This window comes from Bos mutus, chromosome 6 (genome assembly GCF_027580195.1).
Source record: "Bos mutus isolate GX-2022 chromosome 6, NWIPB_WYAK_1.1, whole genome shotgun sequence".
In the NCBI taxonomy this organism is placed as follows: Eukaryota; Metazoa; Chordata; class Mammalia; order Artiodactyla; family Bovidae; genus Bos; species Bos mutus.
The window spans coordinates 88,232,673-88,259,301 of NC_091622.1; the positions used below are offsets into that span (position 1 = coordinate 88,232,673).

Below are 26,629 nucleotides of genomic sequence, written 5' to 3' on the forward strand. Positions count from 1 at the left end.
TTAGTACCTCAGGCTCTATTTTTTTTTCTTTTGTGCATAGCGTCATATTATGATTGCAGAAGCTTTTCTGAGTTGACAGTGATATTAGAACAAACTAACAATTCATCTACCATATTTCAAAACTCCATTGCAACTTTCATTGGTACAGGTGGATTTAGTTCTTGGAGAGTTATGTGGAATAAATGAAAATCGAAATATCAACCCTGCTGTGGACCACTGTTGTAAAACAAATTTTGCCTTCAGAAGGTCCTGCTTTGAGAGCTTGGAAGCTGATAAAACATACGTACCTCCATCTACCTCTCAAGGGTTATTTACCTTTCACGCAGACTTGTGTCAGGCTCATAACGAGGAACTCCAGAGGAAAAAAGACAGGTACCAACCTTCTCTTCTGTTCATCATTTTCTTCAGGCTGAAGACACATCACGTTTTAATGAGAAGTTTTATTGTAATGGATGTGTGATCTTGATGTTATAATCCTGTTCCTTCTGTCAAACTGTCCAGTTTGTCTAGTTATAAAACTCAGTCTTTTCCTTTGCTAGAGATTTGGAGTGTCCAGACTGTGATTTGGAAACGTGAGTGAGGGAGGCCATAAAAAGGCTCATAGGAGGTTCATAATGAATCAGATTTTCTTGAGAGAATGTCATAGATGCTTGCTCCAAGAATCTCTCTTAATGTTTGAAGATATGAGAGGCCCAAAAGGGATAAGATTTTGCTTTTGTTTTCTCAGGCAATGCTATAAATGCAAAGGAGCAGATTTTGGGGAGGAGGTAGGCAGTGTCTGTATCAAGTGAAGTGGAAACAGAATTCAGTTACTGAGGAAGAGAGACTGCTTTGAAGTGAATTTTCTAGAAATATCAAAAGTTACATATTCTACAATATTGTGCACAGTGAAGACTTACTATGCTGCTGCTGCTGCTGCTGCTAAGTCGCTTCAGTCGTGTCTGACTCTGTGTGAACCCATAGACAGCAGCCCACCAGACTCCCCTGTCCCTGGGATTCTCCAGGCAAGAACACTGGAGTGGGTTGCCATTTCCTTCTCCAATGCATGAAAGTGAAAAGTGAAAATGAAGTTGCTCAGTCATGTCTGACTCTTTGCGACCCCATGGACTGCAGCCCAGCAGGCTCCTCCACCCATGGGATTTTCCAGGCAAGAGTACTGGAGTGAGACTTACTATATGTTCCCACATTTTATACAATTTTGTCCATAATTACATAAGCCTCCAAAGAATGTCATCATGGAATCCATCCCATGTGTTTAGCAGAAAGGTTTCAGGACCTCTTTCAAAAGTAGAATATTTTAACTTTTTACATTCACCTAAATGGAGATTTCAAAGATACAATTCTATAACAAGCCTTTTGGAGAAGAGGGGTTCCAGAAAGAAACTGTTAATTGATTCTGTTTGACATCATTGGGTCACAGGTTTCTTGTCAACTTAGTGAAACTGAAGCCTGAACTTGCAGGGGAGGAAGTGTGGTCGTTGCTGGCGGATTTCACGAATGTGGTGGAGAAGTGTTGCAAAGCCCAGGAGCCTGAGGCCTGCTTCAAGGAGGAGGTATTTCCAGCTCTTTTCTCTGGAATTCAACTAGTATTCCTGGTCCAACAAAGAAAATGGAACTCCCCACAGGACCCTGCTTCCTCCTTGCAACGTCTCCCTCCAAGTCCATCCATGTTGTTGCAAATGGCAAAGTTTCATCCCTTTTTATGTCTGAGTAATATTCCATTGTGCATACACACCACGTCTTCTTTATCCACTCATCTGTTGATGGACATTTAAGGTTGCTTCCATATTTTGACAATTATAAATAATGCTACTAGGAACATTGGTCTACATGAATCTTTTCATTAAAAATTTTATTTATTTACTTATTTGGTTGCACTGGGTCTTAGCTGTGGCATGTGGGGCCTACTTCCCTGACCAGGGATTGAACCCAGCCCCCCTGAATTGGAATTGCAGAGTTTTAGTCACTAGGCCACCAGGGAAGTCCCTGGGCTGCATGTATCTTTTCAAATTAGTGGGGGTTTTTTGATTTATATGTCTGGGTCATAAGGCAGTTCTATTTTTAGTATTTGGAAACCCTTGTACACTGTTGGTGGGAATGTAAATTGGTGCAGCCACTGTGGGAAAACAGTATGGAGGTTTCTCAAAAATTTTCTGTATGTTTTTATTTCTATTTTTTCTCTCTCAGAGTCCAAAATTGGCAGCCAAAAGTCAGGCTGCTTGAAAAACATCAAGTAAAACCCACCTAAGGTAATGCCTTCTATCTCAATCAAAGGCTAAATGTATCGTTAACTTCTTTGGTTATTTTTGCTTTTCCCCTCTCATGCTTCACTGTTGATTTCTAGTTCATCTCCTAGGCCTTGCACTAACATTTCTGGTTTATCCCCCTGGGCTTGCACTAACAAACCCCAGTACTGGTGCTGTAATGTGTCTCTGGGTGTCAGTCACTCTTGATGGCTGGGATGGCCCTACTGTGTTTGTGTTAGCACTGCCTTACTGCCCCAACAGTTTTCTGAATATAAAGACATCCACTCTTCTGCCTTCCTGCCACTGCACTCAGATGTCTGGACCAGAAAAGAAAGGCAAAGAATCTATTAATATGAAAGTTCACAGGGGGAGGAGGGGGCTGGGATGGGCAGACAGGCCTCAGTAACTTGTTCTAAGAGCCTTAGTGCAGGATTTACATAAAAGAAAAGTGATATGTTTGTAATTTCAAAAAGGTATATAAAGGACCCCTTTTCCCCTGCAGTTTCTGAAAGACTTACTCACAGACTTCAGGAACAAAAGGTTGAATAGATATAGCATGATGTTCAATGTCAGGAAACAGAGACCTCAACACCGCCCCCTGCCTCCCCGCCACCTGGCCAGAGGGCAGGTTTGGATCTGCAAAAGGAAAAACATAGTTACCACTAAGAGTTTTTTTATGGGATATCTAGGCACATATATGGCTTTCTATCATTTCATATTCCTTTGCTGCACAAGATACTGTTTTTTCTTTCCAGGTTTCTGAGAACAGAGAGGAAGATCAACTTACCTATTTCCTAGCTGTCCTGTGGTGAATTTCGTTTTCTGAAAAGAACACAGTAAACAGATTCTTCTGTACCTATTGTCTGAGATAATGTTATTGCAGCAAGCAATAAACAACAACATTATAAAGTTATTTCTCAAAGACTAATGTCATGTGTCAACTTGTTAACAAAATGAAACAACCGAGTCATTCATTCCATCAGCATCATTGGTTCACTGGCTAAATGTACTTCTTTTTTTATAAAAATATTTTTAAAATTTTTTCTTTTTAAATTAATTTTTATTGGAGTATAGTTGCTTTACAATGTTGTGTTAATTTCTACTGTACAGCAAAATGAATAAATCTATGACTTTATGGGAGACAGGACTCTGAAATAGCAATTCTGTGGGCAGAATACTCACAGATTCTGTTCTTGCTGCTACTGGGAAGAAAATGGGGTGTTGTGGGCTTGTAGTATGCCTCCACCTCCTCCTCCTCCTACTATTACTAGCTGGGATTGAATGTTTTCAATGTAAAAACATTGTGTGGGTACTTCTAATGTATTATCTCATTTAATCCTAACAACTCTATGAAGTAAATGTTTTTTTATTCCTGTTTTACAGACAGGGAAATTGAGGCTTGGAGAAAAAAATGAATTTGTTCAAATGTCACATAATTAGTCATTGGCAGAACCAAAAGCTTAAATTTGAACCCTCTAATTCCAGAACAATATTCTCAGTCAATGTGTACATTACCTCCTAGGGAAGGCTGTGTCGTGGGTGCCCTATAAACTCTGTTCTTCAGAGAGAGGGGGAATGGGCCAAGGCATCAGCAACAGTGGCTCTTTTCTCCCTCCATTCCACATCAAAATTGCTGTTATTTTGAAACTGTAAGTGATTGACAGTGACAGCTAAAGAGAGAGAATGGTAGGAACTGGGAAGCCAGGAAGTGAAGGTTGGTTGTGGGCCCGTGGCTTGATGATCCTGGCTGATCTCTAAACTTTTAAGGCTCTTTAGTGTTTCAGTGTCTGAAATAAAGGATGATGACCGTCTAAGATATAATACATGAAAATATTGAGTTCTTTTGTTTTAACACAGAGCACAGTATTTGGGATTCTTACTCATTTGTTCAACAAATATTTATTATTAGATCCTACTGTGTGTTAGACATTGTACAACATAATCCAATATAACCAAATATAATAAGACAATTAAGCATCATTCTTATGTCTACTGGGTAGGGGAGAAGACAGTAAGCAATCGCATATGATGTCATAGGTGCAGGATGGAAAAAGGGCCTTGCTGTGGGAGCATGTGGCAACGGCATTCCATCCAAGCTGAAATTGCAGGTGGGAGCGGAGTAGAAGGGAGTTATATTCCTACTACTATTACCTTGCTCTATGGCCTCAGACACAGGTTGCCTACAATCTAAGACCTCTGTTTCTTGGTGTAGGGTGGAAGAATAATCACTCCATCACAAAGGCTTTAGAAAGATGTAATAAATTACTATATAAAGTATCCAAATACAATGGCCAGCAGAAAGTAGGTGTTTAATTCATGAAGCTGATTTTTCTTTCTACCATTTTCCCAAACACTCTTGTTTATTGTCAGGGATGACAAGGAAGACAATTTTATTGAAATAATGAATAATAAGTTTAGCAAACAGAAGTGAAACAGAGTGAAGTTTCCTAATTCAATTTTGCATCTGATAGTGGATTCTCCTATGTGTCCAGTGCTGTGCTAAGAGCCACAGACATGAAAGCAAAGACCCAGGGACCTCTGCCGTTACAAGACTCCATAATCATAGAGGAAACTGCCATACAACTCCCTCTACTGATGTGCCAAAGAACACAGTGATAAAAGATAGGTAATCAGTGTGATGGAAATAAAAGAGGGAGAGAACTGGGTTTTTCAAAAGTCTTGTTTTGCCTGGAAGGAGAGGATTTGGAACAAAAGCCAGTCATACTGACTCTGTATGGCTCAGACAGAGCTCATACCAATGACTGGAACATAACTGGACTCAGTTGATGCAGGAAAACTTCTAGTACTAGAGATGTTTGTAAATGTCATCAGCCTCATGGTGCTATAATGAGGGCCAGGACTGCACATGCATGAGCAGTCACTTCCCAGGCTTTCGGTAGGATCTAGGGATCCAGCCTTGGTTTTTCTAAGGTTCCTTCAAACTCTATTTCTAGGACTTGGATAAGAATTAGGTTTGTGGTAAAACTATTTATTAAAAATCATCATTGTGTCTTACACTTGCACACCTTCTATTTTTTTTTTTTTATCTTAAAGGTCAGGGTGGAGATCTTCCTCTCTTAGAGAACAAATTCTGTGCCATCTTTTGAATTCTATCACAAAACCCATTCCTTAGCCTTTGCTTAAATAATCCCCACAACCTGTCTTTCCTCTGATCTAAAATTCCACTATCAGTCACTAATAAAGAATTTAACTCCTTCTATGTTTTAAAGAATCTCTTACTGTGAGAGAAGGATGCTCATGAGAAGTTAATTTTGTCCAAAAATAATTTTTTTTAAAAAAGAGAAACTAGTTTAGCATACACAGAACCGTTTTTTTTTAAGTGCCAGCTCCAATCAGTTAATGGTGGCTGTCCTGTGGCGTGGTGCTGTGAATGATTCTAAGGCTTAGTCATAGAGAAAGAGTAATATCTACAACGGGTGACAGTCTGAAAGCAGTCATCCAAAGCATTTGTCATCGCTAGAGTAATAGGTCCATTTCTGGTAGCCCCAGGAAGCTTAGAGTATGGTCTCAAGGGAGCCACTCTAAGGGTGCAAGACAGAAAGAGATGCTGAGCATCAGGACTGTTTAGAGAACCCTGGAAAGCCTATGGAAACCTGGCAAGACAGTCTTCCCTTGTGTGGTTTTCTACCACACAGGTCATCTATATTCTCTACCATAAGCCAACATGTCCCAAATCTAAATAATGACAAATCTAAATAATAATGTTTTTCAGGCAAATGTATCTCTCTCACTTATATATTTTTTTTTTTGCCTAGGAAACCAGAAATGAGATTATGTGGGTAGCAAAATCAAGCAATGGACTTCCAGCCTTGAAGATTATCTGATCCAAACCCTCCATTTATAAATGAGGAAACTGAAGACAGGAATGGTTAAAGTAGTAACCAGTGGTCTCCCATTTCCACAACTTTGGGGCTTTAAGTTTAGCTTGAACTTTTAAGTTAATCCATAGTCACTAGTGTCCTACCCTAAAGAACTGGATTATAGGCAAAGCAGAAAACAGCCAAGAGATGCTGGTATCTCAACTTTTACTACTGGCTCTTGGATGGTGTGAGCTCTGACATCAGAAAGACCTGAATTTCTACCTGTGAGTCCATGAGCAAATTATACGACCCTGAGTCTTCACTTATTATTCAAGAAATAAGCATACTGCTACCTAAATACAGTCATATAAAGTGCTAGACTTGCAGCGAACACTCAGTACATTAGGTTGCATTCCCATGGGTTTGTTTCCCAAATCTGTGCTCCCCACTCTCACTAGGGACCTAAAAATGTGTCCAGCACTGGAATTAGGATAGTCATAATTTATTTGAATCTGGCATTGTATGTGTTTACCTGATCTCCTGCCATTTTAGACCTTTGTACATGTCAACAGGCATTTCTAGGAAATGAGGTATTTACCAAAAACGTCTATTGATTACTTTATTTCAAGTCCTATGTGATGTAATCTTGAAAAAACAACTAGATTGACATGACTCATTTTAAAATCCAGTATTCATTAATGAATGCTATCTATCAGAAATATTTCTTCATTATCATGAATTTCTATAATTTTTTTCAGGGTTATAGTGGCCTGGGGAAAATATTCACCAGAAGAAGTTTAATTATTAATAGTAATTACTTGGAAAGAATATAAAAGGATTATTCAATTCTCTCAAATGATAGAACACCTTCTATTAAGTTTATCTGAAATAATGAAGACTGTTAGATCCATATCTCTTCTTATTTTCTTCAGCTACATTAAATGTCAGACTCTTCAGAGAAGTTTACTAGATGCAGGTAGGGAATTCTGTTAATAACCTACAGATCCTTGTGCCAGGAGGTGAAACGTCACGACAAAACTTCAAAGATAGAAAAAGAGAATTAATATATTGGGGAAACACAAGCAGGAAACACACATGGGGAAACACACACATCTTACTTCCAGTCTAGATGAGAGAATGATATATTTTTAACTTGCATTTAAAATTGGATAAATTATTTTAGATTGAGCAATAGTGTTTATAGACTAATATCATGAGCTACATTATTCAGTACCTACTATGTCGCAGGCACTGTGCTCATTGCTTCACACATAGGCTTTCATTTAATCCTAACCATTATCTAGTGTAGTAAAGGTGATTAACACTTGATTGATAAAGATACAAAAACTCTGAGTGCTTAAGTTAGTTTCTTAAGGCCATATTCAGTATCAGAGCTAGAGGCTGAACTCAGAATAACTGTCTCCAAAGCCTTTCCTTGTTAATATTGCTAATGATATGGTTTCTTTATTACATAGATAGTGACTAAACTCTTTAGAGTTAGTGACTGAACAATAGCAAACTCTTTAGAAGCTATTGGTATAAGAAGGAAGACATGTTTTCAATAGAGAGCATGTGTATATGTACATGGTGAGTGAGAATGATGAAGATGTTGAATGAATCCTAGATGTATGAGATATTGTCTTTGCCACATTAAGACTAGCAAAGTACTAATGTTTATATTGTTGTTCCTACTGCCAGCATTTGATTTTCTTAGTGTTATGTGAGTGTGCTAGTAACTTCTAGTAAGCGTTATTTAATTAAAAAGTCGAGTTTAGTTAACTCAGAAGTGTCAATACAGATATGTGTAACATTTGTTGGCCAATGACAGATGAGAATATATATTTGACAGATTTCAACTACATGATGTTTTGGACTAGAAGTAAATCATTCACAGAATACAGCTTAAATACAAGAAATGTTCTCAGTTGCTCAGTCATGTCCAACTCTTCGTGGCCCCATGAACTGAAGCCCCCAGAATCCTTTGCTCATGGGATTCTCCAGGCAAGAATACCAGAGTGGGTTGCCATGCCCTCCTCCAGGGGATCTTCCTGACTCAGGGATTGAACTATGTCTCTTACATCTCCTGAATTGCAGGCAGATTCTTCACCACCAGAGACACCTGGGAAGCCCAAATATAAGAAAATATATATTTTTATAAAATTTATCCTGATTTATGATGTAAACAAAAACAGATCTGGAAATTTATGAGTGAATAAATGTAGATTTGAATTGTAAAAAGGGGATTTCAACTTGGAAAATTTCCTCTTTTGCAAATAAAAATCTCATTTTTTTCCCCCAGCCATGCACCAAACAAATAGCCAGAATTATCTAGAGAAGAACTTAAGAGCTGTGTAAGTTTTATTATCAAAAATTTTAATTGAAATTTACACTCATGTTATTTTGTAGGGGCGTAGGGCAGTGATATTACAAGACTGATGGAGGAAAGGGGTTTGATTGGCTTCAACATTCACACAAGTGTTCTGTTTCAGTACTAACATTATGGTTGCACAGTTTCTTCAGAAACTGACTTATGAAGAAGTACAAATCACAGTTCAAGAGTTGCTGGATCTTGCAGAAAAGTGCAAGAACCTCAAGTCACATGAATTACCTTCAGAATCCTGTCACCAGTTGGTAGGTGAATCATGTTCTGCCTTTTTCTCTCTATTAAAAAAAGAAAAAATGAAACTAAATTGCAAACAAAAGATGTTGCTATGGGATGGGTTGATTGAATAATCAAGCAAGCGATTTTAAAGCAAAATATGTACGTGAGTCACACTCAAGATATAATCTTTGCAGGTTTATGAATCTACAGTTTATTAAGCTCATATCTAGGAGATCACATTCTGAGAACCAAAGGCTTGAGAGAATGAATTATACCCTAGAATGTCAGCTTATTCATCTAAGTTTATTGCTCTTTCTCTGTCACTAGAGTACTATTGTCTGACATCTCATATGAAGATTCCTGGGAAATTAAAATACTGATTTAGAAAAGTGTCTAAGAGAATATAAAAAAGAAGAAGAAAGTGAATATTATTATAGGTTTTTTTCCCGCTTAATAGAAAATCTTGAAAATTACTATTGTCTTTTATAAAGTGTGTATTTTGTGATTATAAAAATTCTTTTTTGTTAAACTCTTTATTGAATTTGTTGCAATATTGCTTTTGTTGTTTATGTTCTGGTTTTTTGGCTGTGAGGCATATGGGATCTTAACTCCCTGGCCAGGAATTGAACCTGCACCCCATGCATTGGAAGGTGAAGTTTTAACCACCGGACTACCAGAGAAGTCCCAGAAAAATTGTTGATAAACATATCAAAAAAGTCTTATAATCTACATATTTTTGATCAATTATTCTCATATCAACAATTTAAATACAAATAGTTTTCTTCTTTATTTGTAGGTTTTTTTCCACTCTGTCTTCTTGGGCTAAAACCTGTCTATTTTTTATTAGAATCTAAGTAGTCATAGGAAAGGGCTTCTCAGGCAGTGCTAGTAGTGAAAGAGCCGCCTGCCAGTGCACCAGACATGAGTTCAATCCCTGGGTCGGGAAGATTCCTTGGAGGAGGGCATGGCAACCCACTCCAGTATTCTTGCTGGAGAAGCCCATGAACAGAGGAGCCTGGAGGGCTACAGTCCAAGGGTTTGCAGAGTCGGACACGACTGAAGTGACTTAGCAGGGCACGCACGCAGTCATAGAAAAATCATTAGCCTTATTAGAAACACACTTTACAAGAAATACTTCTGCACTTATTGTACAGTGATTTCTTCTTATTTCTACTTCAAGAGATGACCTTTTTCTGACTTTATCCCCTAAATCTGGAATGCCATTTGAGGTTTATAGCATCCCACACATTTACTGCCATCCAAAGGCATTTGAAAACTGAATCATTACATTTCTGTTAGAATATTTGACACTGAATACACATTGCCTTAGAGCTCAATTTTTAAAATAAGTCCCCATGGAAACCAACTAAAAGCCATCATGAAACAAGGAAAGCAAGCCATCACATATTTCTTGGTGGATAATTCTTATTAAAAATTCCTTGATTTCTTTAGGCCCTGGCCATTTTGGCTTATGCTTATTTTAATACCTCTCAGCTGTATGAAAATGAAACACTTATATAAGTAGGGAGAGAATGATAAATTCTATTTGGCCAATGTCTAGCACATGAGACTTAACAACCTTTTAAAAGACTTTTGCTCAAAAGAGCTGTGTCCAAGGACTACTGGATACAGAGTATAAGATTATACACTCAGTTGCCTTTCTTTATAATTCCTGAACTTTTCTATGGTTAGGAATGTGAACCATACGTGCCTACCCTCATGTTATTATCTCCTTCTACAGATGGCTACCTTCCTAGAGCATATTTGCAATAATGAAAGAATGGCTGACAAGCGTGTGTTTTCTGACTGTTGCAATATAAATAAGACAGCAAGACATAAGTGTTTCCTATTACACAAAAAGGATGATGCAGGTTACAGTGAAATATTCCAAATTTCAAATCCTGAGCAGATCTGTGAGATGGGCAAAGAGAGTCAAGTGCCAGTGAAAGACAGGTAAGTCACCTTTCCTTGCCAGGTCTTTGAAAAAGAGTATTTTCTAATTTTGAAGAGAGATTTTTAGATAAAGCCTCTGAGTACACAATGCTTTATTATATAAAAATAAAGTAAAAATTTGAGCTACAATTTATTTTTTTCCTTCAGAATGACAATGGCCTTAGCGAACCCTGGAGGGCATGAAAATGTCTGTCATGAAACACTAAAAATGACTAGGATCTGAAAAGGACCCACCTCCTTAAGGGTTAGATTGCTCAGACCAGTAGCAAATGATGTTGAAAACGACGATCTAGTAGGCAAAGCATAATAGGCAGAGTATTGGGAATAGAGCGCAGGTAACAGCTTAGGCAAGGGGCCAGTACTTGGGAGTTTCACCGAGGTATAACAGGAGGGATATCTGACAGGCATAGACTCTGTCATTGGGAACCTAGGAATAAACAATAAGGGTAGATTGGACAGAGATCAGTTTTCAAGAACTCTGATTCTATAATTCTTGCCTACAGAGGATAGCGTTATAGCCCATGGGTAGGTGTGCTCATATTTTGGTGTCTTAGTTAGCATAGATGTCTATCTTTAGAGACTTACAAGAAAGTATCTGGGGTTCAGAGGCAGGAAACCAATACCGAGAGAGACAAAAATGACAGGAGAAGTACAAAGCTTCCGTTCTCAAGGAATGCAGTTCTGGTCATTTGGTCAAGACAGACAGACACCAGGAATAAAGGAAGGATCTGAGTGCTGGATACAGTGCAGGAAGCATGGTGCTGATCCTATTATTCACAATTTCAGATTTTAGACATTAAACTCTACACCAGAAATGAATGAACAGACCTGGTGACTTGATGCTGAACAATGTAAACACCTTTAATTCCACCATCCAGAGGCAGAAATCCCCCAGGAGTTACTGAGCCTTCAAGAAGAACTTAAATGGCCCAGTAACTTAGGGTGAAAGGACTAAGGGACAGCGGGTTGGACAAGTTCTAACTTGCAACCAAATGAGAAACTAAATATGAGCTTGGCTACCTATTCACTAGCCATTCGAGGTGAGAGCTATAAAATCAGGTTTGGGTTGAACATTCATAGATTATAAAACCTAACTAACACTCAGGCAGTGAATCTAACCTCTTCTTGAATATTTAGAATTAAATAGTTACTGTTGTTGTTTAGCCAATAAGTCGTGTCTGACTCTTTGCAACACCATGGACTGTAGTCCTCTAGACTCCTCTGTCCATGGGATTTTCCAGGCAAGAGTATTGGAGTGGGTTGCCATTTCCTTCTCCAAAGTCAGTATTGAGGAGTTATTTTATATGCTAATTTAACTTAAGTGCATACAGCTATACATATTCAGGGGAAAATAATTTTCTGATTACTTGGTTCATATTATAAGCCAACAATTTTGTTTAATTCTCAATCAAAGAAACAGTAACTTATATCAAAGCTGGAGGAAAAGTCAGCTATTTTGGCCTTATCAAAAGATAGTATATTATACATGTATACTTTCTTGTACATTTGGATTATCTAAGGAGTTTTCAAAAACAGTTTTGATCATGGTAAAATTTTATTATATATCTTACTTTAGTACCCAACTACCAATCAAGTGTAACTCTGTGTTACTTTACAATAGGACCTTATATTATATTTTTAAACGGCTCTGATTATTAGAAAAATTTTTCCTCATACAAAGTTCAACTTTGCCTTTGGAGATTTGAAATTAGATTGGTTGGTACTGAAAATTCTTGAAAGGAACTAAGTTCAGTTCAAATCAGTTGCTCAGTTGTGTCCGACTCTTTGCGACCCCATGAATCGCAGCACGCCAGGCCTCCCTGTCCATCACCAACTCCCAGAGTTCACCCAAACCCATGTCCATTGAATCTATGATGCCATCCAGTCATCTCATCTTCTGTCATCCCCTTCTCCTCCTGCCCCCAATCCCTCCCAGCATCAGAGTCTTTACCAATGAGTCAACGCTTCGCATGAGGTGGCCAAAGTACTGGAGTTTCAGCTTTAGCATCACTCTTTCCAATGAACACCCAGGACGGATCTTTAGAATGGATTGGTTGGATCTCCTTGCAGTCCAAGGGACTCTCAAGAGTCTTCTCCAATACCACAGTTCAAAAGTATCAATTCTTTGGTGCTCAGCTTTCTTCACAGTCCAACTCTCACATCCCTATGACCACTGGAAAAACCATAGCCTTGACTAGACGGACCTTTGTTGGCAAAGTAATGTCTCTGCTTTTGAGTATGCTATCTAGGTTGGTCGTAACTTTCCTTCCAAGGAGTAAGCGTTTTTTTATTTCATGGCTGCAGTCACCATCTGCAGTGATTTTGGAGCCCCCCAAAATAAAGTCTGACATTGTTTCCACTGTTTCCCCATCTATTTCCCATGAAGTGATGGGACCATGTGCCATGATCTTAGTTTTCTGAATGTTGAGCTTTAAGCCAACTTTTTCACTCTCCTCTTTCACTTTCATCAAGAGGCTTTTTAGTTCCTCTTCACTTTCTGCCATAAGGGTGGTGTCATCTGCATGTCTGAGGTTATTGATGTTTTTCCCGGCAATCTTGATTCCAGCTTGTGCTTCTTCCAGCCCAGCGTTTCTCATGATGTACTCTGCATATAAGTTAAATGAGCAGGGTGACAATATACAGCCTTGATGTACTCCTTTTCCTATTTGGAACCAGTCTGTTGTTCCACGTCCAGTTTTAACTGTTGCTTCCTGACCAGCATATAAGTTTCTCAAGAGTCAGGTCAGGTGGTCTGGTATTCCCATCTCTTGAAGAATTTTCCACTGTTTATTGTGATCCACACAGTCAAAGGCTTTGGCATAGTCAATACAGCAGAAGTAGTCAATACAGCAAGAGAGTTTCTGGGACGCTTGCTTTTTCAATGATCCAGCGGATGTTGGCAGTTTGATCTCTGGTTCCTCTGCCTTTTCTAAAACCAGCTTGAACATCTGGAAGTTCACAGTTCACGTATTGCTGAAGCCTGGCTTGGAGAATTTTGAGCATTACTTTAACAAGAGTGTGAAATGAGTGTAATTGTGCAGTAGTCTGAGCATTCTTTGGCATTGTCTTTCTTTGGGATTGGAATGAAAACTGACCTTTTCCAGTCCTGTGGCCACTGCTGAGTTTTCCAAATTTGCTAGCATATTGAGTACAGCACTTTCACAGTGTCATCTTTCAGGATTTGAAATAGCTCAATTGGAATTCCATCACCTCCACTAGCTTTGTTCATTGTGATGCTTTCTAAGGCCCACTTGACTTCTCATTCCAGGATATCTGGCTCTAGGTCAGTGATCACACCTTTGTGATTATCTGGGTTGTGAAGATCTTTCTTAGTTTAGCTTAGTACCCAATAGAAAGCAAAGATACCGAATGACTTTATTGAGATTTCCTATTGGCCAAGAATTTTGCCTTTTCTTGAGTGGCAATTATATCTTAATAATATAAATTCTGCTTTTTTTTCCCCCCTACAAGTTAGGCTTAAGAAACCTTGCTGAAATGAAACAAATCTGTTGATTAAACTTTCAAGAGTAAGCAGGTTGAGTCTGGGGTGAAGGTTGTGGGGAGAATACCATTTTCTCTCCTTTCGCTTAAGTTGTTGTTTAGTCGCTAAGCTGTGAATGACTCTTTTGTGACTCCATGGGCTGAACCTCACCAGGCTCCTCTGTCCATGGGATTTCTCAGAGAAGAATACTGGAGTGGGTAGCCATTCCCCTCTCTAGGGGATCTTCCTGACCCAGCGATCAAACCCACATCCCCTACATTGTAGGCAGATTCTTTCTCACTGAGCCACCTGGGAAGCCCCCTTTGAATATACTATCCCTGAAAATAAATAAAGCCTGACTTTACTTTCATTTTGGCTTTTGTCTTAATTGGCTGCTCTGGCACTTGGCCTCTCAGCCTTCTCCAGCTCAACTCAGCTCAGCTCCTGACAACTTTCCTCTATGAAGTAACTCAGAAATGAAAGTTGCTTCTATTTGGAACTATACCACCTGGAGCATGTGTTCCAAAGTTTACTTTGAAAAAGAAAGAGAACAAAGAACTGTGCAAAGTAATTAACAGCCAAGCCTAGAAGTGGTATATGGCATGTTTATTCATATTTCATTGATTAGAACTCAGTTACATGTTCCCACTTAACTGCAAGGGAGGCTTGAAAAGAAACTTTCCTGTGATTATAAGAGAAAATGGATTTGTTTGAGCCTTAAGCCAGTTTTTGTCTGCAATGTCAACCTTCATTGGGTATTTGTGTGTGAGAGGAGGGGTGGGGAGTAAGTAATTTGAGCAAGCTTTGTGGAATAGTGTGAGGAGATATGATGATAAGTGAAAGGCAGGCCTGGTGCCCAGGCTCCATAGTGAGTGTAAAGAATGAATTTGAGAGGGACTTCCCTGGTGGTCTGGGGTTTCCAGGTTGTGGTAGAGGTAAAGAACCCACCCTCCAATGCAGGAGAAATAAGAGACATAGGTTCTGTCCCTGGGTCAAGAAGATTCCCTGGAGAAGGGCATGGCAACCCACTCCAGTGTTCTTGCCTGCAGAATCCCATGGACAGAGGAGCCTGGAGGGCTACAGTCCATAGGGATGCAGAGTCAGACATGACTGAAGTGGCTTAGCAAGCACGCAAGCTCTATGTGGTGGTTGAGACTCTGAACTCCCAATGCAGTGGGCATTGGTTCGATTCCTGTTGGGGAACTATGATCCTACATTTTACAAAATGGGACCTAAAAAATATAAAAAAAGAGAAAAGAATGAATTTGAGAAGCAAATTAATACTCAGATTTAGTCATAAACCCAAATATTGAGTGAGACATCTTGGAGGACAATGGCATAAACTTTTGTAGTCTAGAAAGAACTTACAGATGATCTTGAAAGATTCCTCTTCACCCACAAATAATTTCTAAATTTAGTTCCCCTTTACCAGCTGTACTATCCTCCATTTACAATCAGTTTAGACTATTGAACTTTCTACTTTTACTACTTATATAAAAATGAACACTTTTAATTGGTGATTTCCTTTTCTCACTGGCCCAAAAAATACAGTGGATTACTTCTTGGGCGCTATCTAACCTCACAATGACCTGTCTGTTGTGAACCTTTGATACATTTAAGTGTAGTGGTATCCCATTTCTGTTACCATGAAATTCTAGAAGTTTCAGGTCAACAAAACTAAATGAATCATAAGTTCTTAAGAAACAGTGTCAGAACATGTTCTTGAATTCCAAATTATATTATTCCATAATAATTCCATTATTATGACTTTGCATTTGTCAAATTATAGATACATTTATGAAACTTCTAGGAAGCACCCATTCTTGTATGGACCCACTATTTTAACCATGTCTGTTTGCTATGAAACAGCTGTTCAGTCATGTTGCCAAGAAGAAAATAAGACAATGCTTCCAGACAAAGGTAAACTATTTATATGTCAACTGTTATTTAGGAACTTGTTATGCTAAGTGAGGACTGTGGACTGGCAGCATGTGAACCACCTTGCAGCTTGTAAAGATTCAGAATGAAGCTCTTCTCCAGACCTGCTGAATAAGACATCATTTTAACAAGATACTCAGGCCATTCATATAGTCCTCAAAATTTGAGAAGCATGATCCAGCACAAATATCACTTCATAATACATATTTAATACTTCAATTATTATTTCTGCATAGCAAAACACCCCAACATCTCCTTCTTCTCATATTACCTTATTTAATAATAAATTAAATGGTGTCACTGATTTGTCTGGCTTGGGCTTCCTCACAGCGTGGCAGCCTGAGGGCAGCTGGACTGCTAACATATGGCCAGAGTCTCAAGAATGTGTATTCTTATGGATAAAGCAGAAGTTGTATGGCCTTTAATGACCAAGTCTCAAAATTTACCCTTATTATACTCTATTGGCTGAAATGCCACAAAACTTTGAAGGAGAAAGTAAATACACTGTAACAAAAGCTCATTGTAAGAAAAACATGAGATAGAAGACTATTTTAGCTAACCCTGGAAAATACTGTTAGCCACACATTTAATTTTAACCAGATAGCCTTTTCTCCTTCGTTGAATAGACGTAAATCAGTGATTAGTTCCATGATAAAAGTACTTTTTAATGTATGCTCATTAAAGGTTCTGGATCAGATCAGATCAGATCAGATCAGTCGCTCAGTCGTGTCCGACTCTTTGCGACCCCATGAATCACAGCACGCCAGGCCTCCCTGTCCATCACCAACTCCCAGAGTTCACTGAGACTCACATCCATCGAGTCAATGATGCCATCCAGCCATCTCATCCTCTGTCGTCCCCTTCAACTGTCTTAAGAAGGCACACCAGATGGATTTTTTGAAGGTCACGCTGAAATAAATAGTAGTTTGATAATCAGTGTAGTACCACCGTTTTCTTGCTGTTTTCTTTGATCTCTTCAGTGAGAATTTCTCTCATAATCCTCTCAACCCCTATTTCTCTATTCCTTTAACTATGTTTCTCCTATTGAGCTCCTTATTTTCTACCTTGTGTTAGAAACTAAATAATGTATCTAAAGAGTCTCTAGCATATACTAAGTATGCAGTAATCATAGTTTTCTTTAAAGCTACACATACACACACACACACACACACGTATATTTCTTACCTCTCTTCCGTTCTTCCCCTGGAACTGGAGTTAACTCCAGTTCCTTCAGAAGCCAATTCTGAATTCCTAAGCAGGACAGTTTTGTTTTTTTTTTCCTCCTTTTGGTTTCATATTATTAAAAACAACAAAAACAAGTGATTGTGTAGACTTATGTTTTATTACCAGGCATTTTGGAAGAATGAACTTTTTCATGACTTTAGTTTTTTCAGCTAATTTGTTACAAAGTTTTCTTAATTTTAACCCTTTTCAGAGGAAATTTTTCCTTAATGTATAATATGCCCTTATAATTTTTAAAAAATTTTATTGGCGTATAGTTGATTTATAATGTTATGTTACTTTCTGCTGTATCAGTTCAGTTCAATTCAATTGCTCAGTCATGTCCAACTCTTTGCGACCCCATGAATCACAGCATACGAGGCCTCCCTGTCCATCACCAACTCCTGCAGTTCACTCAGACTCACGTCCATCAAGTCAGTAATGCCATCCAGCCATCTCATCCTCTGTCGTCCCCTTCTCCTCCTGCCCCCAATCCATCCCAGCATCAGAGTCTTTTCCAATGAGTCAACTCCTTGCATGAGGTGGCCAAAGTACTGGAGTTTCAGCTTTAGCATCATTCCTTCCAAAGAAATCCCAGGGCTGATCTCCTTCAGAATGGACTGGTTGGATCTCCTTGCAGTCCAAGGGACTCTCAAGAGTCTTCTCCAACACCACAGTTCAAAAGCATCAATTCTTCGGCACTCAGCCATCTTCACAGTCCAACTCTCACATCCATACCTGACCACAGGAAAAACCATATCCTTGACTAGATGGACCTTTGTTGGCAAAGTAATGTCTCTGCTTTTGAATATGCTATCTAGGTTGGTCATAACTTTCCTTCCAAGGAGTAAGTGTCTTTTAATTTCTTGGCTGCAGTCACCATCTGCAGTGATTTTGGAGCCCCAAAAAATAAAGTCTGACATTGTTTCCACTGTTTCCCCATCTATTTCCCATGAAGTGATGGGACCGGATGCCATGATCTTCGTTTTCTGAATGTTGAGCTTTAAGCCAACTTTTTTACTCTCCACTTTCACTTTCATCAAGAGGCTTTTTAGTTCCTCTTTTTAGCTCTGCTGTATAGCAAAGTTAATTAGTTATACATATACATAGACCGACTCTTTTAGATTCTACCCCCATAAAAGTCTTTACACAGTACTGACTAGAGTTCCCTGTGCTATACACTAGGGCCTTATTAGTTATCTAGTTTATATATAGTTAAGTTGCTCGCTCAGTCGTGCCTGATTCTTTGCGACCCCGTGGACTGTAGCCCACCAGGCTCCTCTGTCCACGGGATTCTCCAGGCAAGAATACTGGAGTGGGTTGCCATTTCCTTCTCCAGGGGATCTTCCTGACTCAGGGATCAAACCCAGGACCCTGCACTGCAGGCAGACGCTTTAACCTCTGAGCCACCAAGGAAGCCCAGTTTATATTTAGTAGTGTGTATATGTCAGTCTCAATCTCCCAATAAATGTATCCCTCCCTTCTACTTTCCCTGTTGGTAGCCATAAGTTTGTTTTCTATATCTGTGACTCTATTTCTGTTTTATAAATAAATTCATTTGTACCACTAATTCGGATTACACATATAAGCAATGTCATATATTCATCTTTCTCTGTCTGACTTGACTTCACTTTGTACAATAATCTCTAGGTCCAGCTATGTGACCCTATAATGTTAAGCATAAGCAGGTGCTTTTGAATTAGTTAAGTTTTTTTCTCCTCTCCCTTGCTCTGTGATGGTTACAGTCCTGTTTGCCTCCAGAATGTCTGTTCCCAGGAGTTCTTAGTCCTTACCCAGAGAAGACTGCATAGTCAATCGTGTTAAAGTGATGTCTGTGATCACAGAATGTGCTTTATGAGTTAAACCTTCACAGACTCTCTTGTGAAGAAGAGAATAACCTTATTTGTATTTGATTTCAAATAAGTGCAACACAACGAATAAAAATAAAATAATAATTATACTTATAATTAATTATAAAGTATAAATATTATCATAGTGCCAGATTTGTGATTTGAATATTGCCTCTGTATCCATTTTTTAATTTGTTCTTTATTTTTTTTAATTTTTATTTTATTTTTAAAGTTTACAATATTGTATTAGTTTTGCCCAACATCAAAATGAATCCGCCACAGGTATACCCGTGCTCCCCATCCTGAACCCTCCTCCCTCCTCCCTCCCCATACCCTCCCTCTGGGCCGTCCCAGTGCACCAGCCCCAAGCATCCAGCATCGTGCATCGAACCTGGATTTGTTCTTTAAAAAAGCATTGTAAGATATTGTTAACGGAGAAGGTGATGGCACCCCAGTCCAGTACTCTTGCCTGGAAAATCCCATGGACGGTGGAACCTGGTTGGCTGCAGTCCATGGAGTCGCTAAGAGTCGGACACGACCGAGCGACTTCACTTTCACTTTTCACTTTCATGCATTGGAGAAGGAAATGGCAACCCACTCCAGTGTTCTTGCCTGGAGAATCCCTGGGACAGGGGAGCCTGGTGGGCTGCTGTCTATGGGGTCACACAGAGTTGGACACGACTGAAGTGACTTAGCATAGCATAGCAAGATATTGTTACCCAAAGTAAAATTAATATATGGTCAATATAATGTTTTAAGTCAATATATAGAGCTATCTGAAATGTTTAAATGTTACTTATATTCTCACCACACAGAGATACTAATTTCAGTATATTTATTTTCATTTTTTTTTCATTCACAGGTTTTATTTTGTACATTCTTGTGACCAAATTGAATACACAGTTTTGAATAGAAACTTAAACATATGTACTTTACATTAAAAGTGTACATCTTTTTCAAGAATAATATGCCATTATTCACTTAGGCATCTCTATTCTTTTGAGACATTTTGTCTCCAAAATTTTGCTGCCATAGCAAGGCATACATGTTCTTCTTTTTGCATAATTATATTTTTGTTTATTCAGAAAGGAATAGAGTTTCAAAAGTCCAAATTCTGAGTTAAAGAATATGAAGATTTTGGGGGACTCTGTTAATTTATATTGCAAAACTGGAGCATATATTATAGTAAGCTGCCGGGAGCCGGTGAGGCATTCCACTCGTGACAAAGGTCATGAGGAAGGAGGCTCAGCATACGCAAAGGCGGGATCGAGCCTCAGGAGTCCGCCCGGATATTCTCGAGCATCTACCCCCCAAAAAACCAGAGTCTGCCTACTTTGTTGCTTTGTGCTCTCACCTCTGACTTTACTGGGGGCTGTCCCCTACCACCATCTCGCTCTCTCTGTCAAAGAGTTAACTTACAGCTCCAATTAATAAAGTTCCTGGGCAATTAGGAGTGTTTAAATCCAAACCCCTCAGATGGATCTCTAACTCGCCTGACAAGTTTACCTGGACTCCTACAGCTATGCATACGATTGTTTACAGTCTCCCAGCCTGGAGAGGCATGGGAAGCTTAAGATATTCAAATAGCTTAGAGCCTCTCAGAGAGTTACAAACTGTCAGAATAAGACTAGTAAAGGATTTCATTGATGAGTCAATGCTTGTTGCCAAGTTTTCACATCCCTTGAATTGTATCCTTGAATGTGTATTAATTAAAAATTTGGTATGTAGAAAAAATAAGTAGTGGCCTTGGTGTTAGTAACTTTAGACCCTTAAGGTAATAAATTCTTTCCTTTGTTGTAAACCCATTACACATCCGCCCTATAGGAATGCAATTTTATCTTCGGAAGATGGCGCCAAACCTTTAAATAATTACTCTTAGAGAAAATAAGTCTTTGTTGATAAGTTCTTGTCAACAGTCATAAAATGTTAGTAGGCCTTCTGGCCAGAAGATGATGTAAATCACCTAAACCATTTGTATACGATAAATTTGCAGGAAAGAAACCCTGGTTTTTGATAAGAATCAAAGACTGCTGACTTTGCATCCCCTATTATCCTCTATGTGTAACTTAGGGTATAAAAACCCCTGTTGAAAATAAAGCTACGGGCCTTGCTCACCAACGCTTGGTCTCCCCATGTCATTCTTCCCTTTAACTTCCAGCTGAGTCTCCATCTGGAGCGCGGAACCCACCACGCTTACTAATTATGCCTGGGCTTCTAAGACCCACTCGAGAAGGTGTCTAGGGTGGGGCACCTTCCGCTATTCGAGAGGGCGCCTGCGGCCTACGTAAGTGGTGCAAATTTCTTGTCTTGAAGTTTCATTGGTCTCCCGCGTAAACCAAGCTACTCAGCCTCTTTTCTCCACTGAATTTTCTTACTGAGCTATCCTCATTCTATTACTCTTATATCTCTAATTAGCATATAAATAGTCGCCTAGGCCGTCGAATACCCTGGATCAGCCGGGGCTGGACCTCGGCAGTAAGCATTTAAAGACATGCTCAAGATGACAGGGTTAGTAACTTGAATAAAACCTAAATACAACTGTAAGACATTATTGAAATTTATTCTATCGGCTCTCTGGATTCTTGTTTGTTCACTGTCTTGTTCTCATTTATACATCAAATGTCTAAAAGTTAAGGGACAAGCGATCTCTGGAGAAGTGAGTGCTATTTTGTAAAAAACAAACAAACCCAAAAAACAACAACAAGAAAACAAAACCTTCACCAAATTATGCTTTTACATTTGGTCTCATAGATAAGACAATTAAAACTTTCTAATTTTGAGAAGATACATGATTTTTTTTTTCTGTTCTTTACTAACCATGAGGTGAACTTTTTCAGTTATTACCATAGTTCTTTGATGAGTCATTTTTCTAATTACAGCTGGAACCCATCAGAAAGTATGTTAGAGAAATATCTTTGAGGCATCACCATTTATATGAAATTGGGATTAGATTCAACCACAAGGTAGCAACAGCTGTGTAAGTTACTTACTTAGATTTGTGGACTTTGCTGCTTTGGATCAATTGAACTCATTGAAATATCATCTATCTTTTGTTCACTAATGTCTCTCAGCACAAACCTGGTTCCTTTCTCTACAGGTGGGCTACTTGGCTATTCAACAGGGCACCCTGGGCTATGCTGCACATTGCAGTCCTCGTCTCCACTCACTGTCTCCTGTCTAAATATCTTCCAGCAGCTCAAATTTTTAAGGCTCTTCTCCAGTGTACAAAAGATTCTTGTTATTCAGATTCATACCCTTTGTTGTTCTGTATGGTTAAGGCTGGAGGACAAAAGGTATTTTTCTCTTGGAAGATAAGAAAGATTTTGGCTCTAATGTCACAAAAAACAGAAAAATTGAGTGGTGTTTTTTGGGGTGGGGATAGAGGAGTGTGGAGTGGGAGGAGAATTTGATGTCACTCAACGTGTCTCTTTCTTGGCCCAGATTTGGTTTCTGTTTACCCCTGAATGCATGCGTCTTCCTTATATTACCTTCTTACCCATTTTAGGACAATATCGCATTGCCTGGAAGCTCAGTTCTTATAAGGCAAGCCTAATTTTCATGGTTCATTGGTAAAGAATCCTCCTGCCAAGTAGGAGACGAGGTTCGATCTCTGGGTCAGGAAGGAATGGCAACCCACTCCAGTATTCTTGCCTGGGAAATCCCATGGACAGAAGGACCTGGCAAGCTACAGTCCATGGAGTCACAAAAGAATTGGACATAGCTTAGTGACTAAAGGACAACAGAACAAAAAAACTCTCAGGGATGTTGTTCAGTTGTCAACAGAGAGGGGCAAGGGAGAACCAAACCTTTTATAATTAATGTCTTTATGGAAAAGAATTTTATTTGGAAATAGGTCAGATAAATTCCCAAAGTACTTGTCCAAGCAACTCAACTTCTTTAAGCAATAATCTGAGTAATGACAATGACCGTACTTACACGATTATGAACTGAATAATTTTCATTTTGCGACTTAGATTTTTGTATGGCTCTGGATTCTATCACTGAAGAAATAGAAAACATAATATGCAACTATCTTCATCCTACATTTGCAAATGTAGTTCTATTCTTTTGATTACTCATTGAACTAGAACTAATTTTAGAAAGAATTGAATCCAAAAAATAAAAAAATGCACTTTTCTCCCCCCAGGGAATTGGTTCTGTTGACTAAAAAGCTACCTAAAGCTAATTTTTTTCTGAAATTGCCAAGCCGTCCATGGATATTAAAAATTTGCTCAGATATGCTGTGAAGGAAATGCAGTAGTGTGTGTACTTGGCAGGGTAAGATTTTCTCTTTTCTTAAAACTCATCTCAACTTATTTCTTAAATAAATATTATAGATATTTATAAATATAATATAATATATACCATGTAAATATGGTATATAATAAATATTAAAGAGCAATTATTACTTCTTAGTATTACCAGTAGAATGATGTCTCCTCTCTTTTCTCTTCTCATGCAACATTTTTTTCTTTCTTTCTTTCCCTCCCTCCCTCACCCTTCTTCCCTCCCTTTCCCTCCTTCCTCAATCTGTCTTACTTTACTTTATTATTTTATTCTTAAATTTTTAGAATTGACTGTTAATTTCCTCCCAAATTGTGATTGTATTTCATTCATCTTTGAATCTCTAGCAAGTCCTATAATTGCAAACTCTACCCTGAGGCCATGTCAGCCTGGAGGGAAGAAGAAACCACCAAAACAAAGATATGGCAACAAGAGGCAAGGGCTGGGGCATGGGCAACATAGAATTATCTGCCCCAGGTTTGAATATAAAGTCTCGAAACCCCAGAGAAGGAAAATATTGTAACTGTTAAAAACCCAATAAGGGTTTAGTAAACTACAATCATATACAAGTCATGTTCCTATCCATTCTGCAAGTTTGAAAACCAATAGTTTTCATCACAATTAAAAAATAAAGCAGAAGCAAAGTAAGAATAACATGATTTCAGAGAGAAATCCTTTTCTCTTAAGAGCAGGAAGCCCCACCTCCAACCATTTTAGTCCCATTACACAACAGATTCCTGGGTTGTTCAGTGGGGAAAGAATCTGCCTGCAATGCAGGAGATGAAGATGTGGGTCCAATCCCTGGGGCAGGAAGATCCTCTGGAGGAGGGCATGGCGACCCACTCTAGTATTCTAGGCTGGATAATCCCACGGACAGAGGAGCCTGGCGGGCTATAGTCTATGGGGTCACAGAGAGTCTGACACAACTGAAGCACACAGGCACACAACAGATTAAGGGATGTGGGTAACAACTGTAGTTAAAATAGAAAAATCATTGACTAGAACACTCAATAGAATCCTAGAATTCTTAGTCCTCAAATATTTACTTTGCCAGAACAGAGAGTTGGGCTAAGGCCATAGCTTTTTCTTGGCAGCTGTTGCAGTTGGCCATTACTTGCTGAGGTCAGTGCCATGTTCATCTTGACCAGTTGTAAAGGCGGTGGCTGCCACTGTGAATTCCATCCTGGAGATAGGCAATGTGAAGTTGTTCCTTGGAGTAGTTTCTGAATGTCAAGAATCTCAACTGATACTGGAAGGAATACTGTCCTGCCCACTTAGAAGTCCTGCTGGCTCTTCAGGATAGGCTCTCAGACTTCTGTCTGCATGAAGATTATGTGAATTTGGGGGGAAATTACAGGGAACTTTGAGGCCTATCCACGGTTGTTAAAACAAGACAAAATTGCTTAAATCCTTTAACACATAAACAATACCTATTCCAAATTGGTAACTCTAGAACAGCTTCCGTTATAGTCTATACTGTGACAGACATGGGATTCCCTCATAGCTCCATCAGTAAAGAATCTGCCTGCAATGCAGGAAACCTGGGTTCAGTTCCTGGGTCAGAAAGACTCCCTGGAGAAGGAAATGGGTTCCTTCTCCCAGTCCAGTATTCTTGCCTGGGAAATCCCATGGACAGAGGAGCCTGGTGGGCTACAGTTAATGGGATCACAAGAGTCAGACATGACTTAGTGACTAAACTGCTGAAACCACGTGACAGATGTGCTAGAATGATCTCCAGTTATTTAATAGTATTGGCTAGTATTCTAACCAATATAAAATAACTATGGTTACTTCTGGCACCTGCCATATTCCAGACTATAAAGGTAATAGGTTTAGAGTTATTGGCCTCACAAAGAAATTGTTTACATGTAATTTTTCATCCTTTTTTAGAGGTCATTTTGCTTTGTTTTAATTAGGGTGGATTCTGAACATTAGTAAATATTCTTTTATCTCCTAAAGATGATCATTTGATTTATATTGTTTGACTTATCCATTGGTAAATTATCTTAAAAGATTTATTAATTTTTGCCCATCTTTACATTGCTCAAGTCAATCTTATTTTACTCCATCTCTAGCCTTTCTCTCTCTCTCTGCCTTTCTCTATGTATATTATACATATATAAGTCAAATTTTTGCATTTATGTTTAAATGTGAACTGGATCTGGAACTTTCTTTTTTGGCACATACTTGATCAGGTTTTGGTATCCAGTTATGCTCACTTCTAAGAAATGGATTAGAATTTTTTTCCTTTTGAATTCTCTGAAATAAATATTACTGTAACCTATCTATTTTGTGAGGGTTTGTCTGTGAAGCTGGAACAGGGATAGAGATATAACCTGGTGTGACAGCTTCTCCATTTCTTCTGTTATGGATTCATTTAAATGTTTTCTCAGCTAATCTTCATTATTCATGAATTCTGTCCTTGTGAATTCACCTACATGCCAAAATTTTTTTGTAACCCCGAAATCAATACTCACAGCACTCTGTGGTCATTCCCAGAAACTTATGCATGTTCAAAGCAGTGGAAATTTAAGTTGTCTGATGCACATGTTTCCAGCTGCAATAGAACAAGGCGATGCTCTCTGCCTTCCCATTGTAGCTCTCGTGCTGTAAAGAAATGTTCACTTAATGCCATGTTTTCTGCATTTTTGTTGATGATGTAGCTGTTTAAAATGGCCCTGCATATAATACTGAAGAATTGCCCAGTGTTCCTAAGCACAAGAAGCTGTGTTGTGCCTTGAAGAAAGACTATGTATTTTAGATAAGCTTTGTTCATGCATGAGTAACAGTGTTAGTGGCTGTGAGTTCAATGTGAATAAATTGCCAATACTCAGTAGTCCCCCTTACTTCTTGCTTTGCTTCCTAAGGTTTCAGTTAACCATAGTCAACTTCCATCTGAAAATAGTAAACAGAAAAATCCAAAAATAATTCCTAAGATTTAAATTATGCACCATTCTGATCAGCAAGATGAAATCTTGTGCCATCTTGTTCCATCTCATCTGGGATGTGAATCATCTCTTTGTCTAGCGTTTCCTGTGGATTAGTCATGATAGTTATATAGGTCACCAGATTGGCTGCCCTGGGATCATGGTGATTGGGTTCAAGTCACACATTGACCTTAGTGCATAAGCGTAGTGATGCTGGCCAAAGAGAAGCTGTAAAGTGCATCCTTTAGGTGGAAAGGTGAAAGTTCTCCTTAATAGGGAAAGAAAAAAAATCACATGCTGAGGTCA

General features: G+C 38.8%; 1 protein-coding gene across 1 annotated transcript in view; it reads left to right on the top strand.

The window, feature by feature from the left end:
* Positions 1 to 26,629, top strand: part of AFM (afamin) — a 79,230-nt gene that overhangs the window by 17,552 nt on the left and 35,049 nt on the right. The window contains exons 12-13 of the mRNA XM_070371897.1: positions 149 to 372; positions 1,421 to 1,553. Of these exons, the coding sequence (XP_070227998.1) occupies positions 149 to 372; positions 1,421 to 1,553 (357 nt within the window). The remainder of the gene's footprint in view (positions 1 to 148; positions 373 to 1,420; positions 1,554 to 26,629) is intronic.